The following is a 16,049-nucleotide window of genomic DNA, read 5'->3' on the forward strand; positions in this document are numbered from 1 at the left end:
GGTTAGGAAGGGGGGAGGGGGGGAAATTCCATTTGGTGAGATGGGATAAGGTATGCAGACCAAAGAAAGAGGGAGGGCTAGGGATTAGAAGGTCGAGAGTTTTCAACAGGGCTTTATTGCAGAAATGGTTATGGAGGTTTGGGTTAGGAAGAGAGGAGAAATCCTTGTGGAAGAGGGTGGTGGTGAGGAAATATGGGGTGGTAAGGTTGTGTTGGGAACCTAGAGAAGTATCATCATATGGGGTGAATGTATGGATGGGGATAATGAGTTTTAATGAGGAATTCAGAAGCCTAGTAAGCTTCACAACAGGAGATGGTTCAAGAATCAGGTTTTGGGAGGATCATTGGAGTGGGGTAGGCAAGTTGATGGAGTTATGCCCAAGATTGTATATGCTGGCTGAGGCTGAAACTACTATTAGTAGCTGCTATGATAGAAGGGGAGATCAGTTGATATGGAGTCCAAAATTCAGACGGACTGTGCTGGATAGAGAGGTGGAGTGCATAAATTTGTTGGGAAAATTAAATGACGTGAAGATTTCTCCTCAGAGGAGGGATGAACACTGGTGGAAGGAGTGCTCAAATGGCAAATTTTCAGTGAAGTCATGTTATCTAGAACTTTGCAGAAATAGTTTGAATCAAATCCAGTCAGAGGGAGTATGGGGAAATCCAGTTCACCCAAGGGTAGATGCATTTTCCTGGCTGCTGCCTATGGACATTATTCTAACAATGAATCATCTAAAATCAAGAGGCTTCATGATGCAGGAGCTGAAGAGTCAAAATTGGAATTTTATGAAATTTTATGTATTTTTGTATTTTTGGACAGTAGGGGTACTTTTTTTCAATTAGCAATTTCCTGTGGAGTCCAATGATAGGGTTTAATTTGTCTAGTTATAGTTTGTTTATGTTTAAAATTTTAGAGTCATTGGATATGTAGGATTTGAGTTATTGAGTCTTCTTTGAATTGAAATAGGATATGACAGCTTAGTTTGAGTCCTACTAGGATTATTGAGTCTTATAGTTTGACTCCTAAGACTATTATGTGTCTAACAGTTTGACTCCTAGGATTAATGGATTATTATGAGTTTAGAGTCTATAAATATGTATTGACGTTTTACACAAAGGCAATGAATCATAGAGTTTTCTTCAGCTTATGCTAGCTATGGTGAGTGATTCCCATGCCCTAGAATGATTCTAGGCACCCTATGAGTGATTCCAGGTATTTTCTCTCTTCTTTCTCTACCTATTTTCTCTTTTATTACTTCAAGAAGCTATTACATCCATCAACAACCATAAAACTCTAATCAAGAAGATCATTCAACATTCTCTAAGGACTAGAACTGAGCTAGTCCTATAGCAAAGCTAATGTTTTATTCACTGTGTTCGCACAAAATGATCGATTCTATAGGCCCAGGGTATCTTCTGGACAATCTTACAGATCTAGAATCAATGATGATTGGGTTTTTGAGCTATATGAAGGATCTTTGGTTGACTTATTTGAGAAGATGGTGGAAGAAAACAGATCTAATAATGTTGGGTATGGGATCAAGGTTTTCAAACATGTTAGAAGAGAAAGGGAAATACCGGATTTCAAAGGAGATGATGATCCACAAGCATTCTTTGATTGGGTTGCTGAACTAGAAGAATATTTTGATTGCCATGGTATGCTTGACAAACAAAGGATTAGATTTGCGTGCATGAAGCTGACAGGTCATGCTAAAGTATGGTTCTTGAGCAACGACTAGAAAATAGAGGCGATGATTCAATTAGTACATGGGCAGTGATGAAGAGGTGTTTGCAAGAAAAGTACATCCCAGTAGACTTCCATGATGATCTATATAAATGGAGCTGACTAATTTCGAGCAAAAGAAGAAGCAACAGGTTACAACAAAGAACTTGAATCAAGGGGAAGAAGGTACAATGTTGAAAAGTAAGTAGATGATTCCTTGAATGTTGATGTTTATCCTAGAACTGAAGTTGAAGATGAAACTAAAGAAGAAGAATTTCAAGCTGTTAGAATGTTAGAGTGATGTTCGGCTAATAAGAGTTCTTATTAGCCCATTCTTATGTTTAACTTATCTTGTAACTGGGCTTGTGTTAATGGGCCTGGGCCTAATCCTGTTTAATGATTTAAGTCATCTGGGTGTCCTATCACTAATCAGGGGCATCCCAGTAATTTCTTGTACCTTGTACCATATTCATCTGTAAATAAAGGACTGGTCGACTGGATAGAACAGTTCGACATTCTCTTCAGTTCTATGATTCTCTTCTCCTCCTTGCTACTTTGAGTATAGCTCTTCAGATTACATGGTATCAGAGCATTAGCTCCTTCCTGGTTTCAGCAGGCGCACTCTTTTCTCTTGCTGTCCTTTCATCTTCTCTCTTCCTTTTCTGGGTTGCTGCAGTGAAGACCTAGGAGTGTAAGAGAGTAAAGCAAGTTCGAACCTAGGGTTTCTCTTGGTTGTAGGACTCAAGGGAAGTAAGACCCAGAAGTAGATGTCCTACTAGATTACACCAGCAAGTAGTAGCTATTGGGCTACTAAGAGAGGTCTGTATAGGACAGACCTGGTTGAGGGCTGATTCAGCAGTCCTAGCACTAGCCGAGAGGGGGAGAACTTCCTCTACAGTTGCAGCTTCGTGCTCCAGCAAGACTTGTGCAGAACAAGTGGTAAAGACTTAGCTCCTTCAACTTCAGTTGCAGCCTTGGTGCATCAGAACAAGTGGTAAAGACTTAGCTCCTTCAACTTCAGTTGCAGTTTCGGTGCATCAGCTTCTACAGTTGCAGTCTTAGTGCATCAGCAAGACTCTTACAGAACTGCGGCAACTTCAGTTACAGATTTTCTTCAGGTCGGTTATCAGCCCTACTCTTGGACTGAACTGGTTCAGTTACAGACCTTTACCTTTTACCAGAACTGCGGCAACTTTTGCACCACACAGTTGCAGCCTTAAACTTTTACCAACACTGTGAACTGGTTCAATTACAGACCTCTACTTGCTACTGTACCCGTACTGTGAACACAGTGACCAATTTGGCCAGTCCTTAACAGAATCACCTATAGTACTGTGAACAACTCTTGGACTGAAGTCAGGATGTCCTCACTATCCGGTGAAGTTTCCTCTAGAGATAACAGACCTGTTACAAGGTCCTCAAACTTGGAAAACCCTAATCTGCACAGCTTGCAGATTACAAGTGTGCTGCTAGATGAGTATAACTTCAAAGAGTGGTCTGTCTCAGCAATGCTGTTCATTACCTCTCGTGACCTCACAGGCTATTTGGATGGAGACAAGAAACAACCAAAAATTGGCATTCCTGAATACACCGTGTGGCGCAAGGAAAATGCCACAGTCATGTCTTGGTTGCTAGCCTCTATGACTCCTAGGGTGGCCAGAACTGTTCATCACTTCCCCACAGCTGCTAAAATTTGGGAGAAAGTATCTAAGACATATGGCCAGAAAAAGAACAATACTAGAATCTACAGGCTGAACCAAGATATTGCAGCCCTAAGGCAAGGAGACATGTCCGTGGCAACCTACTTTGCAACACTGGAAGGCCTCTGGGAAGAGCTTGACCACCATTTGATCTTGGATTGGGAAAATGCTAATGATAAGGGGAGGCATGATAAGCAGATTGAGGAGGGCAGAGCCTTCAAGTTTTTGGCGGGTCTTGACCCTGTATATGAAGGTATAAGGTCACAGATTCTAGGGAGAGATGAATTACCTGAGCTTCACCATGTCTACTACCTGGTGAGGAATGAAGAAGTAAGGAGAAAGGAGATGCAAGTTGACTTCCAGACACAATCAACAGAACTACCTGGAGAACATTCAGCCTTAGTCTCCACTAAGGGGAATAGATTTTCAGACAAGAAGTCCCTCGAGTGTACACATTGTGGTGGTGAGAAACACACAAAGGAGAAATGTTGGGTCCTGTACCCTCATCTGAAGCCAGCTGCTCTGAGAAAGGACAAAAGGCAACATAAGGGACACACAGCAAGTGGGAATCTTGCCACCAACAACACAGTAGTGACAACTCACAGAGTATTCAGACAGTGTCATCTTCCACCGCAAGGCAGGCTGCCGACTCCTCTGGACCAAGTACTTTGGGCTTCACAGCTAGTGAGGTAGAGGTTCTCAGTCGGGCATTAGCCCATCTGAAGAACAATTCTTTAGCTTCCACCTCTCTTTCCAAATCAGGTACAACCTCTGCATTTAGTGCATCTAGTTCCATTAATTCTACCTCTTGGGTGATTGATTCAGGAGCCACTGACCATATGACACATATGTCCTCCTTATTCTCCACATATCATCTGTTGTCTGGCCAGGATAAGATGAGAGTAGCTGATGGGTCCCTCTCCACCATCTCTGGAAAGGGGGTGGTTGACCTAAGCAAGGATCTCTCTCTTAAATCAAACCTACATGTTCCTAGTCTTACCTCAAATCTGTTGTCTGTTTCAAAGGTTACAAAAAACTTGAACTGTAGTATAACTTTCTTTCCTTCTCATTGTGTCTTCCAGGACAGATTGACGAGGAGAATGATTGGGAGTGGTCATGAGTATGGGGGCCTCTACTATTTTGATGAAGATGCTAGCTCAGCCTTGCAAGCTTCTACTACTAGTCCGGAAAGTGTGGAGTCAATAGCTAGGCTGCACTTGTGGCATGCTAGGCTAGGTCATTTGTCTTTTTCTACCTTAGCAATGTTGTTTCCCGAATTATGTAAGGGCATTCTGAGTCAGAGTTTAATCTGTGATGTGTGTCAAATGTCAAAACAATGTAGATCAATGTATCAAATTTCTAGTAATGAAATTCAAGCCCCTTTTTGATTTGGTTCATTCTGATGTTTGGGGTCCTTCACCCATTGTTTCCATTGATGGCTTCCGTTACTTTATCAGTTTTATTGACCATTATTCTCGGTGCACTTGGATTTATCTGTTGAAAGGACGTGAAGAAGTTCCCCGGATAACTATGATGTTTTGCAAGATGGTTGAAACACAATTTGATAAAAAGATCAAGCAATTCCGTTCAGACAATGCAGTTGAATACTTTGAAAGATCCCTGAACTCATTCATGGAAGATGCAGGCATGTTACATCAATCATCATGTGCTTACATCCCTCAGCAAAATGGGGTCGTTGAGCGCAAGAACAGGCATCTATTGGAGACATCTTACCTGATAAATCGGATGCCATCTAAGGTACTGGGTATGAAGACCCCTTTCTCTGTTTTGTGTCCCACTCTTCCAGAATTTCCTCTTCCCCCGCGGGTTTTTGGTTGTACATGCTTCATACATGTGAAAGATCCAAAGAAGACCAAGCTGGATCCTAAGGCTACAAAGGGAATATTTTTGGGGTACTCTCCTACGCAGAAGGGGTATAAGTGTTATGATCCTATTTCCAAGAAAAAATATGTCACTAGGGATGTAGTCTTTTTTGAGTCTCAACCCTATTTCCAGTCTTCTCAGAATCCTCTTCAGGGAGAGAGTAGTGGGTTGGAAGAGGATTCTCATTCTCCCTTCTTTTTTGTTCCCATTTCATCACCTTCCACTACTACTAGCTGTAACATTCCGGGTCAACCTAGTGAGACTTCCACTATGCCAGTTGCTTCTCCAGATTCGGCTGATGCTCCTGAAGGTTCCAGTAAACAAGAAAAAGAGATACTTACATACAGTAGAAGGAAGAAGGCCCCTCAACCTCATGACTGCAACCAGTTGAACTCAGATCAATCTGTCTCTGCAATCCAAGGTAATTCTGATTCACTCAATTCAGATTTGGATCTTCCTATTGCTCTCCGTAAGCCTGTTCGTTCTTGTACCACTCGGCATCCCATAGCCGATTATGTTTCTTACTCACACTTATACCCTGCCTATCATTCCTTTGTGTCTGCCCTTTCCTTTGTATGTGTCCCTTCCAGGTATTCAGAGGCGGCATCTGATCCGAGGTGGAAAGAAGCCATGAATGAGGAGATGAAAGCCCTAATGAAAGCAAGGACATGGGAATTGGTGGACCTGCCAGAAGGGAAAGGCACTGTTGGGTGCAAGTGGGTATTCACAGTAAAGCACAGGGAAGATGGGTCAATTGAGAGGTACAAGGCCAGACTTGTGGCAAAGGGATTTACACAAAAGGAAGGAATTGACTACAAGGAAACCTTTGCCCCAGTAGCAAAGCTCAACACAATCAGGGTTCTACTGTCACTAGCAGCAAAATTCTCTTGGGAACTTCATCAGCTGGATGTGAAGAATGCCTTCCTAAATAGTGATCTTCATGAAGAGGTATTCATGGAACCCCCACCTGGATATGATGTTGGAAATAAGGTATGTAAACTAAGGAAAGCATTATATGGTTTGAAGCAATCTCCCCGGGCATGGTTGAGAAACTTTGTTTGGCCATGAAGAAAGTAGGGTACACTCAGAGCAGTGCAGATCATACATTGTTTACAAGGAGACAGGATGACAAACTTACAGCACTCATTGTGTATGTGGATGATATGGTGATTACTGGAAATGATGTAAAAGAGATGAAGAGGCTGAAGGAGTTCTTAGCTTCAGAATTTGAGATCAAAGACCTGGGAAATCAGAGATACTTTCTTGGAATTGAAGTTGCTAGATCAAGAGAAGGAATCTACATATGTCAAAGAAAGTATGTGCTAGATCTCCTAGAAGAAACAGGCATGATGGGGTGCAGGCCAGCAGACACTCTAATAGAACCAAGCCATGGATTACAAGAATCAATGGGTGAGGAATACTGTGATAAGGAAAGGTACCAAATGTTGGTAGGAAAACTGATATACTTATCCCTTACTCGGCCAAATATTGCCTATGCAGTGCATGTTGTCAGTCAATTCATGCACTCACCAAAGGCCCCTCATATGAGAGCAGTGGAAAGAATCCTCAGATACTTGAAAACTTGCCCAGGGAAAGGAATTCTATTCAGAAAAAACAGTAGACTTGAAATTGAAGCCTACACTGATGCTGATTGGGCTGGGTCCGTTGGAGACAGAAAATCAACCTCAGGTTACTGTACATTCTTGGGAGGAAACCTGGTCACATGGCGTAGTAAGAAGCAGAATGTTGTGGCTAGATCAAGTGCAGAAGCAGAATACCGGGCTATGGCACACGGGGTTGCTGAACTCTTATGGCTCAAGACTCTCCTTAATGAGCTTGGTATCAAGACTGAGGGTCCTCTCAAGCTGTATTGTGATAATAAAGCTGCTATCAACATTGCCAACAATCCTATGCAGCATGATAGGACAAAACATATTGAAATTGATCGACACTTTGTCAAAGAGAGAATTATTTCAGGAGAACTTTGTGTGCCTTTTACTCCATCAGAGATGCAGATTGCAGATGTATTAACTAAAGGGCTGGCATCAACGAAGTTCAGGGACATACTTGGCAAGCTAAACATGATTGATATTCATGCTTAGCTTGAGGGGGAGTGTTAGAATGTTAGAGTGATGTTCGGCTGATAAGAGTTCTTATTAGCCCATTCTTATGTTTAACTTATCTTGTAACTGGGCTTGTGTTAATGGGCCTGGGCCTAATCCTGTTTAATGATTTAAGTCATTTGGGTGTCCCATCACTAATCAGGGGCATCCCAGTAATTTCTTGTACCTTGTACCATATTCATCTATAAATAAAGGACTGGTCGACTAGATAGAACAGTTCGACATTCTCTTCAGTTCTGTGGTTCTCTTCTCCTCCTTGCTACTTCGAGTATAGCTCTTCAAATTACACAAGCTATAGAAGTTGTAGATATTAAAACTCAAGATGGTGCAGGCCAAGAAAAAATAGAAATTGCTAGAATTCCCAACACCCATGATAAGCTTGAAGTTAATGATCAAGAAGAAATAGAAGTGGAGAAAGTTAAAGAAATTCAGGTGCAAGATACAAATATGTTGATTGTAGTAGATCCTATTAAGGAAGTAAGTTACTTTACCTTACAAGTTGAACTAGAACTAATTCAAGAATTACGACCTGACATGGCACAAGTTCCATCGACATCAATAATGGAAGAAGTCCTAGAGTTTGTTGAAAAACCAAGGTTAGCAGAACACATAGAGATGTTGATTCCTAAGCTAGAGATTGAAGGAAAAGTTCCAAATGTTGTAGTTGAGATTTCGGATAATTGAGGGGAAGATTCATCACAATGGAAAGTTGATGATTTAAGTGGTCGAGAAGCCAATGTAATTGATAATTTAACAAAGATGGTTATGGAACGCAGTGTTTCAGAAAGGCATTTCTTTCAAGATCCTTTTCCAGTTTTGTGTGTGGCCTCTACTCTACAGTCCAAGCATGTAGCTGTGGGAAGTCCTACTTTTGTCATTGGGGCATACCAACTTTTCATCCTCAAGTTCTTTAAAACTCAAGATCGAGTTTTTTTGAACCAGGGGAGAATGATGCAGGAGTCAAAGAGTCAAAATTGGAATTTTATGAAACTTTATGTATTTTTGTATTTTTGGACAGTAGGGGTACTTTTGCCAATTTGCAATTTTCTATGGGGTCCAATGATAGGGTTTAATTTGTCTAGTTAAAGTTTGTTTATGTTTAAAATTTCAGTCATTGCATAAGTAGGATTAGAGTTATTGAGTCTTCTTTGAATTGAAATAGGATATGACAGCTTAGTTTGAGTCATACTAGGATTATTGAGTCTAACAGTTTGACTCCTAAGATTATTATGAGTCTAACAATTTGACTTCTAGGGTTATTATGAGTTTAGAGTCTATAAATATGTATGGACATTTTACACAAAGGCAATGAATTATATTGAGTTTTCTTCACCTTATGTATGGTGGGTGATTCCCATGCCCTAGAGTGATTCTAGACACCCTGTGAGTGATTCTAGGTATTTTCTCTCTTCTTTCTCTCCCTATTTTCTTTTTCATTCCTTCATGAAGCCACTACAGCTATCAACAGCCATAAAACTCTGATCAAGAAGACCATTCAACCTTCTCTAAGGACTAGAACTGAGCTTGTCCTACATCACTTCAGCATGGAGAATGGGCGTTATCTGTGTGAGGAACAAGAAGAGAATGTCAGACATTTGTTTATCAGATGCAAGTATTCTGATTACCTATGGAGACTATTCACCAAGATGTTTGGGGCACCTTACTTATGCCAAATTCTGCCTCAGAAATCTTTTCGAGCTGCATACTCTTTGCAATATGTTGGAACATGTGGAAGGAGAGGAATAGAAGAATCTTTGTAGACGAACTCTATAATATGGATAGGATTGTGGCTGCTGTAAGCAAGTCGGTTGTTGAATGGGTTATGGTTCATCCAAAATTCAGACATTGATAGAAGGGACTCGGGGGAAAATTTAGGGGAAGTGCTGGAATTTCAGATCTGTAATTTTGGAAATGTGTATTGAGTTTGAGCTCTGTATTCTTGATTGTAAAGGGTGATGACTCATCACCCTCTGCTTGTATTTTCTTTTATTTTAATAATTTCTTTTACCTATAATAAAATAGGGCTAATTGTACAGTAGAAAGGTACAAAGCCAGACTAGTTTCAAAAGAGTTTACACAGGTGCATGGAGTGGATTATGCAAAGACCTTTGCCCTAGTAATGAAGATGAATTCTATCCGAATTCTCCTTTCATTGGCAGCTAATGTTGACTGGAAAATTCATCAACTGGACATAAAAAATGCATTCTTGAATGGTGATCTAGAGGAGGAGGTCTACATAACTCAGCATCTAGGTTTTTGTGCTAAAGGTGATGAGCAGAAGGTGTGCATGTTAAAAAAATCATTATATGGATTGAAGTAGTCCCCTTGGGACTGGTTTAGTAACTTTCACTTGGTTGTACAATAGATGGGGTGTAAACAATGTCAGTCAGCTCATACATTTTTTGGAAAGAAAGGTGAAGGAAAAGTTGTAGCTCTAATAGTGTATGTTGATGGTGGTCATAGGGGATTGGAAAGCTAAAATTACAAAAGTTGAAATTCTTAACCACACAGTTCAAGGTGAAAGATCTAGGTCCCTTACATTATTTCCTTGGAATTGAAGTTTCTTGCTCTTAGGGCATATTTATTTCTCAAAGGAAATACATCCTAGATCTATTAGAGCACATAAGCAAGTTAGGAGTGAAGCCAATTGATTTTCCCATTGAAGAAGTTCTATAGACTTGTAGGGAAACTCTTTCATTTATCCATGACTAGACCTAACACTGCTTATGTTGTGGGTGTCCTCAATCAGTTCATGCATAATCCCAAGACTACCCACTTTGAAGCTATAGAAATGATTCTTAGATACCTCAATAAGTTCCCAAGGGCTGGTTTGTTATTCCAAAGGCATGGGCATTTGAAAGTTGAAGTGTACACAAATGTTGATTGGGCAGGGGTAGTTGATGACCAAAAATCTACCACTGAATATTGTACTTTTGTGGGAAGAAACTTAGTCACCGGGAGAAGTAAGAAAAAAAATGTGGTGCCCAGGTCCAATGCTGAAATAGAATATAGAGCTATGTGTCATGGAGTTGCTGAAATCATATGGATAAAGAACCTACGGGTAAAGAACCTATTAGGTGAACCAAGCTTTGTAGTTAACGGTCCTATGTCACTCTATTGTGAAAACAAAACTGCTATTAACATTGCAGCCAACCCAATCCTCCATGACAGAACAAAACATATTGAAGTGGACAAGCATTTTATTAGGGAAAAACTTGCGAGTGAAGAAGTATGCACTCCCTATGTCAGCTCAAAGAACAACTTGTAGATATCTTCACCAAGGGCATCCATCACTTGCAGCACAATAATTTGTGTGACAAGTTGAGGGGGAGTCATACTTGGAATAACTAATTTTTGTACTGTAAGTGCCCTATATATACTACTAGAATTTGGTGCCACCAGAACTGATTTCACCTCTCAACCTTTTCTCTTCTCCCTTCTCTCTTCTCTCTCTCCTTTCTTCTTCCATATTTCTATTATTTTTTACTGCTAATAGATGATAATGTCTTCTATTAAGAAGGATGAGAGAGCAAAACTAGCAAAAAGGGGGTTTTGTGAAAGCACCAGCTCACTCGCTTCACTTGCTGGTTAGAGCAGAGAACAAAATCCCTTTATTGCTAGTATTGTTCTCTCATCTAAAAGACATTTTATCAAACTACATTTTAATTACTAATCTTAAAACATAATGAAAATGCAACTGAATTCACAAAACCAGCCACCTGTATGCACAGGCCAAAAATTTAGGACCATCAAATGAATTTATCTAGGCTTGTCTCAAGGGATTTTGTATGGAGGTCAATGGCCGATCTCATAGAAATATAAATGCAAGATGTTTAGCATCACTTTATTTACCTATAGTAATGCAATATGGAGAAAAATAAACAAATTAAAAGTTTTGCATGCTTGAATTGTTGAGTGCTTAGATATGTGTTATATATTATGTTTGACTCTATTTTCTACATTCACTTTGACTTCGTTTTACATGTTATGTCTATGTATTTCAACTTGAGACAATAGGACTTTTCGTACATTTTGTTTCTTTTAAAGTAAAATTTAAATTTCTTTTTTGAATTATTATTTTTTATTTTGTTTTAAATTTTTTTTTATTTTCTTTTTTTTTAATTTTGCACCTTCCTACAAAAATGTTTGTGCCTCGGGTGCAAAAAGTCCCTTGTATTTTTTTTGCACCTTGCACTTTTAAAACAGTGTTTTATGGCATTGCATATCTAATTAAATTGTGACTACTTTCCTATCAGTCCCTAGGTGGGTGCAATCGATGCCAAATGATCAATATTGATCATCATACTGGACAAGTCCAAAGGTCAAAAGAACCGTTGGCAACTTTAGCATCATTCAGGAGATTGAAGGTCAGTCAATATTTTTGCATGGTCGTAACACTGAACTATTTTATGATTTTAATTTAGAGATATTTTCTCTCTGGCATTGCGCTCTTCTTTTTCATCCATGTTTGTGTAAAGTCGGTCAACTTATCAGAATTTTTGTCTGGAATTAGGGGAAGATTACTTTTGGGATCCTGCTGAGGTACGAGAAAAGTGAGATGGTAGGAAGCATTGAGGATTCGACGTCTTTGCTTCAAGTGGGTGAAAGAGTGTATCCAGTCTCCAATCAGTTGTAAGGATACCTTGGAAAAAAGGCTTCACTACAGCATGAAAATAGGGTTGCAGGGTGGGGCAGACTGTGCAGGGTCGGGATGATGGGGAAAGGTTCTGCAGTCACATCTACCTTTCCTCTATGGAACTGACAAAACATATAAAAGTTAACAGAAGGGTAAAAAAAGAAAATATATAAACAAAGGAAAAGAGAAAAGGAGATTAAATTCTTTATACCAAATTAAGAACATTGTAACTGCATGAGATGAGCTCTAGACTGAATGAAGACTGAGGTTGTCAACATGTAATCATGTATAATGTATACATGAAGCTTGTATGTTTATTACTCACCAAATAGAATTTTGTATATTATTGGTTACCAAATAAAAGTTTGTACTTTACAGCAATTTGAATTAGGAATCGTCTTGAGGGGAACTAATTCCAGGTTATGCCAATCTTACCACAAATAGTCTCGATCCAGTCTTTTTTTAGTTTTGCAAATTTGCCTTGCAATATTGACTTCAGGACTTTGTACCAGACTAACAGCTCATTTGCCAAGCAACGATCAACCTAGGAGTTAAGGACCTCTGTAGGTGTAAGTTTGCTTGCCGGCATAAACTTCATGGACCATGGTCCAATTAATTTGGTTTCAGGTTTTAAGATTTTAACCAGAGATGGCTTAGGAAGGGTGCTAATGACAGAAAATGGGCTTTCCTCCTAACTTCTTAATATTTGGTATATCAGTGAGTTCATAAACTGATACGTATTGGTTGATATGCACACGCTGTGTTGTGATATTTTGACCCCTGTAAATGGCTACTTGACCAACTAAGACAAATTGCACTTACCCTACTCATGTTCCAAGGTCAAATTGATCCTACGAATGTGAAGAATTCCCTTTCTAAGCAAGTCTCATAATAGAGAAGCTTGAGCAGTACAAGGTATGGAGCAAATGAATACAAGCAAAACTTAGATTTTATCATGATCTATGCATGTTAAATTTGATGTTCTAACAACATGTAATCTGCAAATGTTTGTTAGAGAAGGAAGTTACTAATTGAAGAAGGGATGGTTGTATGAATAAAAGTGATTGGGACCTCCTATATATTGGTTTGTGGAAGTCATGCAGGCTGCTGCAAGTTCTTCCTCACTACAAAGGAGTTTCGTTCTTTCCTTGAAAATGAGGAAGCTCTCATATATTGGTTGATCCCTGTGGAACCACCTACTCAATCTGCTGGAAATCTATCCAAGGAGATTTCCTATTTCCTTGGTGCGATCTGCATGTTTGGAGAAGCTTGTCATAGTGCCCATCTGGTAGGCTTTTACATGGAAGCTTTTGGCCTCATGTAGTGGACCTCACCCAGACAGCCCATAAGCTATTTGTGGTCAAAACCCCAGAAAGCCCGAAATGGGCAGAGTTCCATCGGAACTTCTTTTAGTGGCTTCTCCAAAGATCTCAGTGAAAGCAGTTCAATCAAAGTTTTAGCCCTCCCAAATGGGCTCTTAAGTCTTAACAGTCATTGCTGGGTCGGTGAAGAATAAAAGGATGATCTCTTCAAGCAATGCCAACCTGCCCATATATGGGTTTGGTAATGCTTAGTGTTGGAAGTTGAAAGAATTTTAAGTGGATTCATCATGCCTCATTGAAGCCATCTAGTGCATATTGTACAACTCCAATCATCTTCATCTCCTTTTGTAGATTTCCCAACATTATATAGATCTCTTTGCTTAGAGGATGACTAGTGTCCCCCACAACAAACTCATGAATCACCCCATTCCATTCTAGAAAGCTGCAGCCTGTTTCTTTCTTGGCCCCTCTTTCTTCCATATCTCTTCTTGTCTCCCGAGCATCCTCCCATCGGCCAGTAGATGCATATATGTTCGATAACATAACATATCTGCCCCCATCAAGTGGCTCTAGTGATATTAGTCTCTTTCCCACACGCTCTCCCACCTCAACATTGTTGTGGGTTTTACATGCAGCCATCAGAGCGCCCCAGTGTGAAGCCTGTGGCTCCATTGGCATGTTGCGAAGCACCTCCTCAGCCACCCGCACTAGCCCGGCTCGACCCAAGAGGTCTGCCAGACACCCATAGTGCTCAATTTTAGGCTCAATGCCGTATTCCTTCATGGACTGGAACATCTCAATTCCTTTAGCCACCATGCCAGTATGAGCACAAGCAGAAAGAACAGTCAGGAATGTGGTCTCATTCGGCATTATCCCATGTCTCTGCATTCTTGAGAATATATGCAATGCCTCCCCTCCATGACCATGCATGGCAAGCCCTCCCATCATGGCATTCCACAGTATGACATCCTTATCATGGCTCCCATCAAACAATTCTGAAGCAACATCTATGCACCCACACTTTGCATACATATCTACAAGAGCTGTCACTAGGACTACATTCCTCTCTCTCAATAGATTATTTTTATCGATATAAAGATGAATCCATCTCCCTTGATCAAGTGCACCCAAGTCAGCACAAGCCTTCAGAACACTAACTACTGTAACTACATCAGGTTTGATCCCCACTGCTTGCATCTCATTGAAAAGTCTCAATGCCTTCGTAGAGCCACCACTTCTGACATACCCATCTATTAATGCACTCCACGAAACCAAGCTTCTCTCTGGCATTTTCTCGAACAGCTCCCTTGCAGCTTCAACGTCCCCATGTTTCCCATAAGAAGAGATCATGGTGTTCCAAGATATTAAATCCAAAACCAAGCTCTCATCGAACAACAATCGAGCACCCACTAAGCAACCCATGTTGCAGTACATGTTTATAAGCGAATTCCTCACCACAAGCAAGTTTTCTATCCCGTGTTTCAACACCTGGCCATGGATCTTCCTCCCAACAGGCCATGGATCCTCCTCCCTACAGAGAATGCAAGCCTTTACTACAAGTGCAAAAGTGTAATTATTGGGCGGGACCCGTCTAGAGAGCATTCGAAAATAGTAGGAAATGGCCGTCTCCGGCGAGCCGCACTCGGCGTGGCCCCTGATCATGGCATTCCATGTGTAGACATCGGGTCTAGGCAACGAGTCGAAGATGACTCGGACGTAATGAGGGTCATCTCGGCACGATTTAAAGCACCACTCAACGACCCGACTCGCTGCAAAGGTGTCTCTAATGAGACCCGATGTTATGGCGTAGGCATGGAGTGTCCTAGCGTCCAATCCTTCCTTGTGTGCAGTTTCCAGAAGGGGTAGAATCGGGTGGTCGGAACTCACTTTCCCGCCAGAGTTTGAGTGGGTGCAGTCGTCGGAAAGTGACACATGGGTTGATGGGACGCCGGAAAATGACACAGCAACCGGAGAGAAAAGTCTTGAAGGGTGGGTGGTGATACAAATTCCCAGCCATCTTTTCACGCAAATCTTTTGCATGAGGTGGTTAGTTCAGGCGGAGAGTGGTTGCACGACTATAAAGGAAACTAGAGGCCACGTGACGGGGCGTAGATGGCTGGATTGGAATCTTTTATAAACTTTATACATTAGATGATGATGGCCGAGCCGTAGGGATGCTCACTGTTCGATTAACCAAAATCTTGGCACTTTTTTTTTTTGGAACCGAACCATTTTTGAAAGACCAATTGATCTTTTGGTTTTTAACATGTTCGGTTCTTCAAATTTTCAGTTTTTTAATTTATAATATATATTATAAATAAATATATAATTATAAATATAAATATAAATACTATAAATGCATGTAATATATTATATATTACAAATATATTATAATTCATATATATTTATACTTAATACATAACATTTATAAAAACATATATAATATAATATAATATGCATGAAAATCTATAAAATACATATACCAGTCAGTTTGATTAATTACCACATTTTCATATTGGTTAACCAAAATCAAAACAATTGATTTGACTAACTAGATTTTTTTTTAATTTATTTGATTTCATTGGTTTGATTTAGTTTTTGATGATCAATCCTACTTCTCCCATTTTGAGATGAGTCTCACATTTTCAGAAGTGTAGTT

General features: G+C 40.1%; 1 protein-coding gene and 1 pseudogene across 8 annotated transcripts in view; one reads left to right on the forward strand and one right to left on the reverse strand.

The window, feature by feature from the left end:
* The window catches only part of ABA3 (molybdenum cofactor sulfurase (LOS5) (ABA3)), a 131,517-nt gene extending 119,068 nt beyond the window's left edge, over nt 1–12,449 (forward strand). For 6 of the 7 annotated variants that reach the window (XR_016102535.1, XM_088956002.1, XM_088956003.1 and 3 more), the window contains 2 exons: nt 11,689–11,799; nt 11,946–12,449. Coding sequence is in view for 5 of the 7 variants with exons in the window: in XM_088956002.1 (XP_088812128.1) it covers nt 11,689–11,799; nt 11,946–12,068 (234 nt within the window). In the remaining 2 variants the exon portion in view is untranslated. The remainder of the gene's footprint in view (nt 1–11,688; nt 11,800–11,945) is intronic. The other variant, XR_016102536.1, reaches the window with a different exon arrangement.
* A 464-nt stretch (nt 12,450–12,913) lies between these two features.
* On the reverse strand, nt 12,914–15,504 carry LOC148846335 (pentatricopeptide repeat-containing protein At2g42920, chloroplastic pseudogene; annotated as a pseudogene). Its single transcript, XR_016101935.1, has one exon. The product of XR_016101935.1 is annotated as a pentatricopeptide repeat-containing protein At2g42920, chloroplastic pseudogene (transcript).
* Nucleotides 15,505–16,049: the final 545 nt, after the last annotated feature.

Source organism: Nelumbo lutea, chromosome 7 (genome assembly GCF_056320005.1).
Source record: "Nelumbo lutea isolate HS-2025 chromosome 7, American lotus-T2T, whole genome shotgun sequence".
NCBI lineage: Eukaryota > Viridiplantae > Streptophyta > Magnoliopsida > Proteales > Nelumbonaceae > Nelumbo > Nelumbo lutea.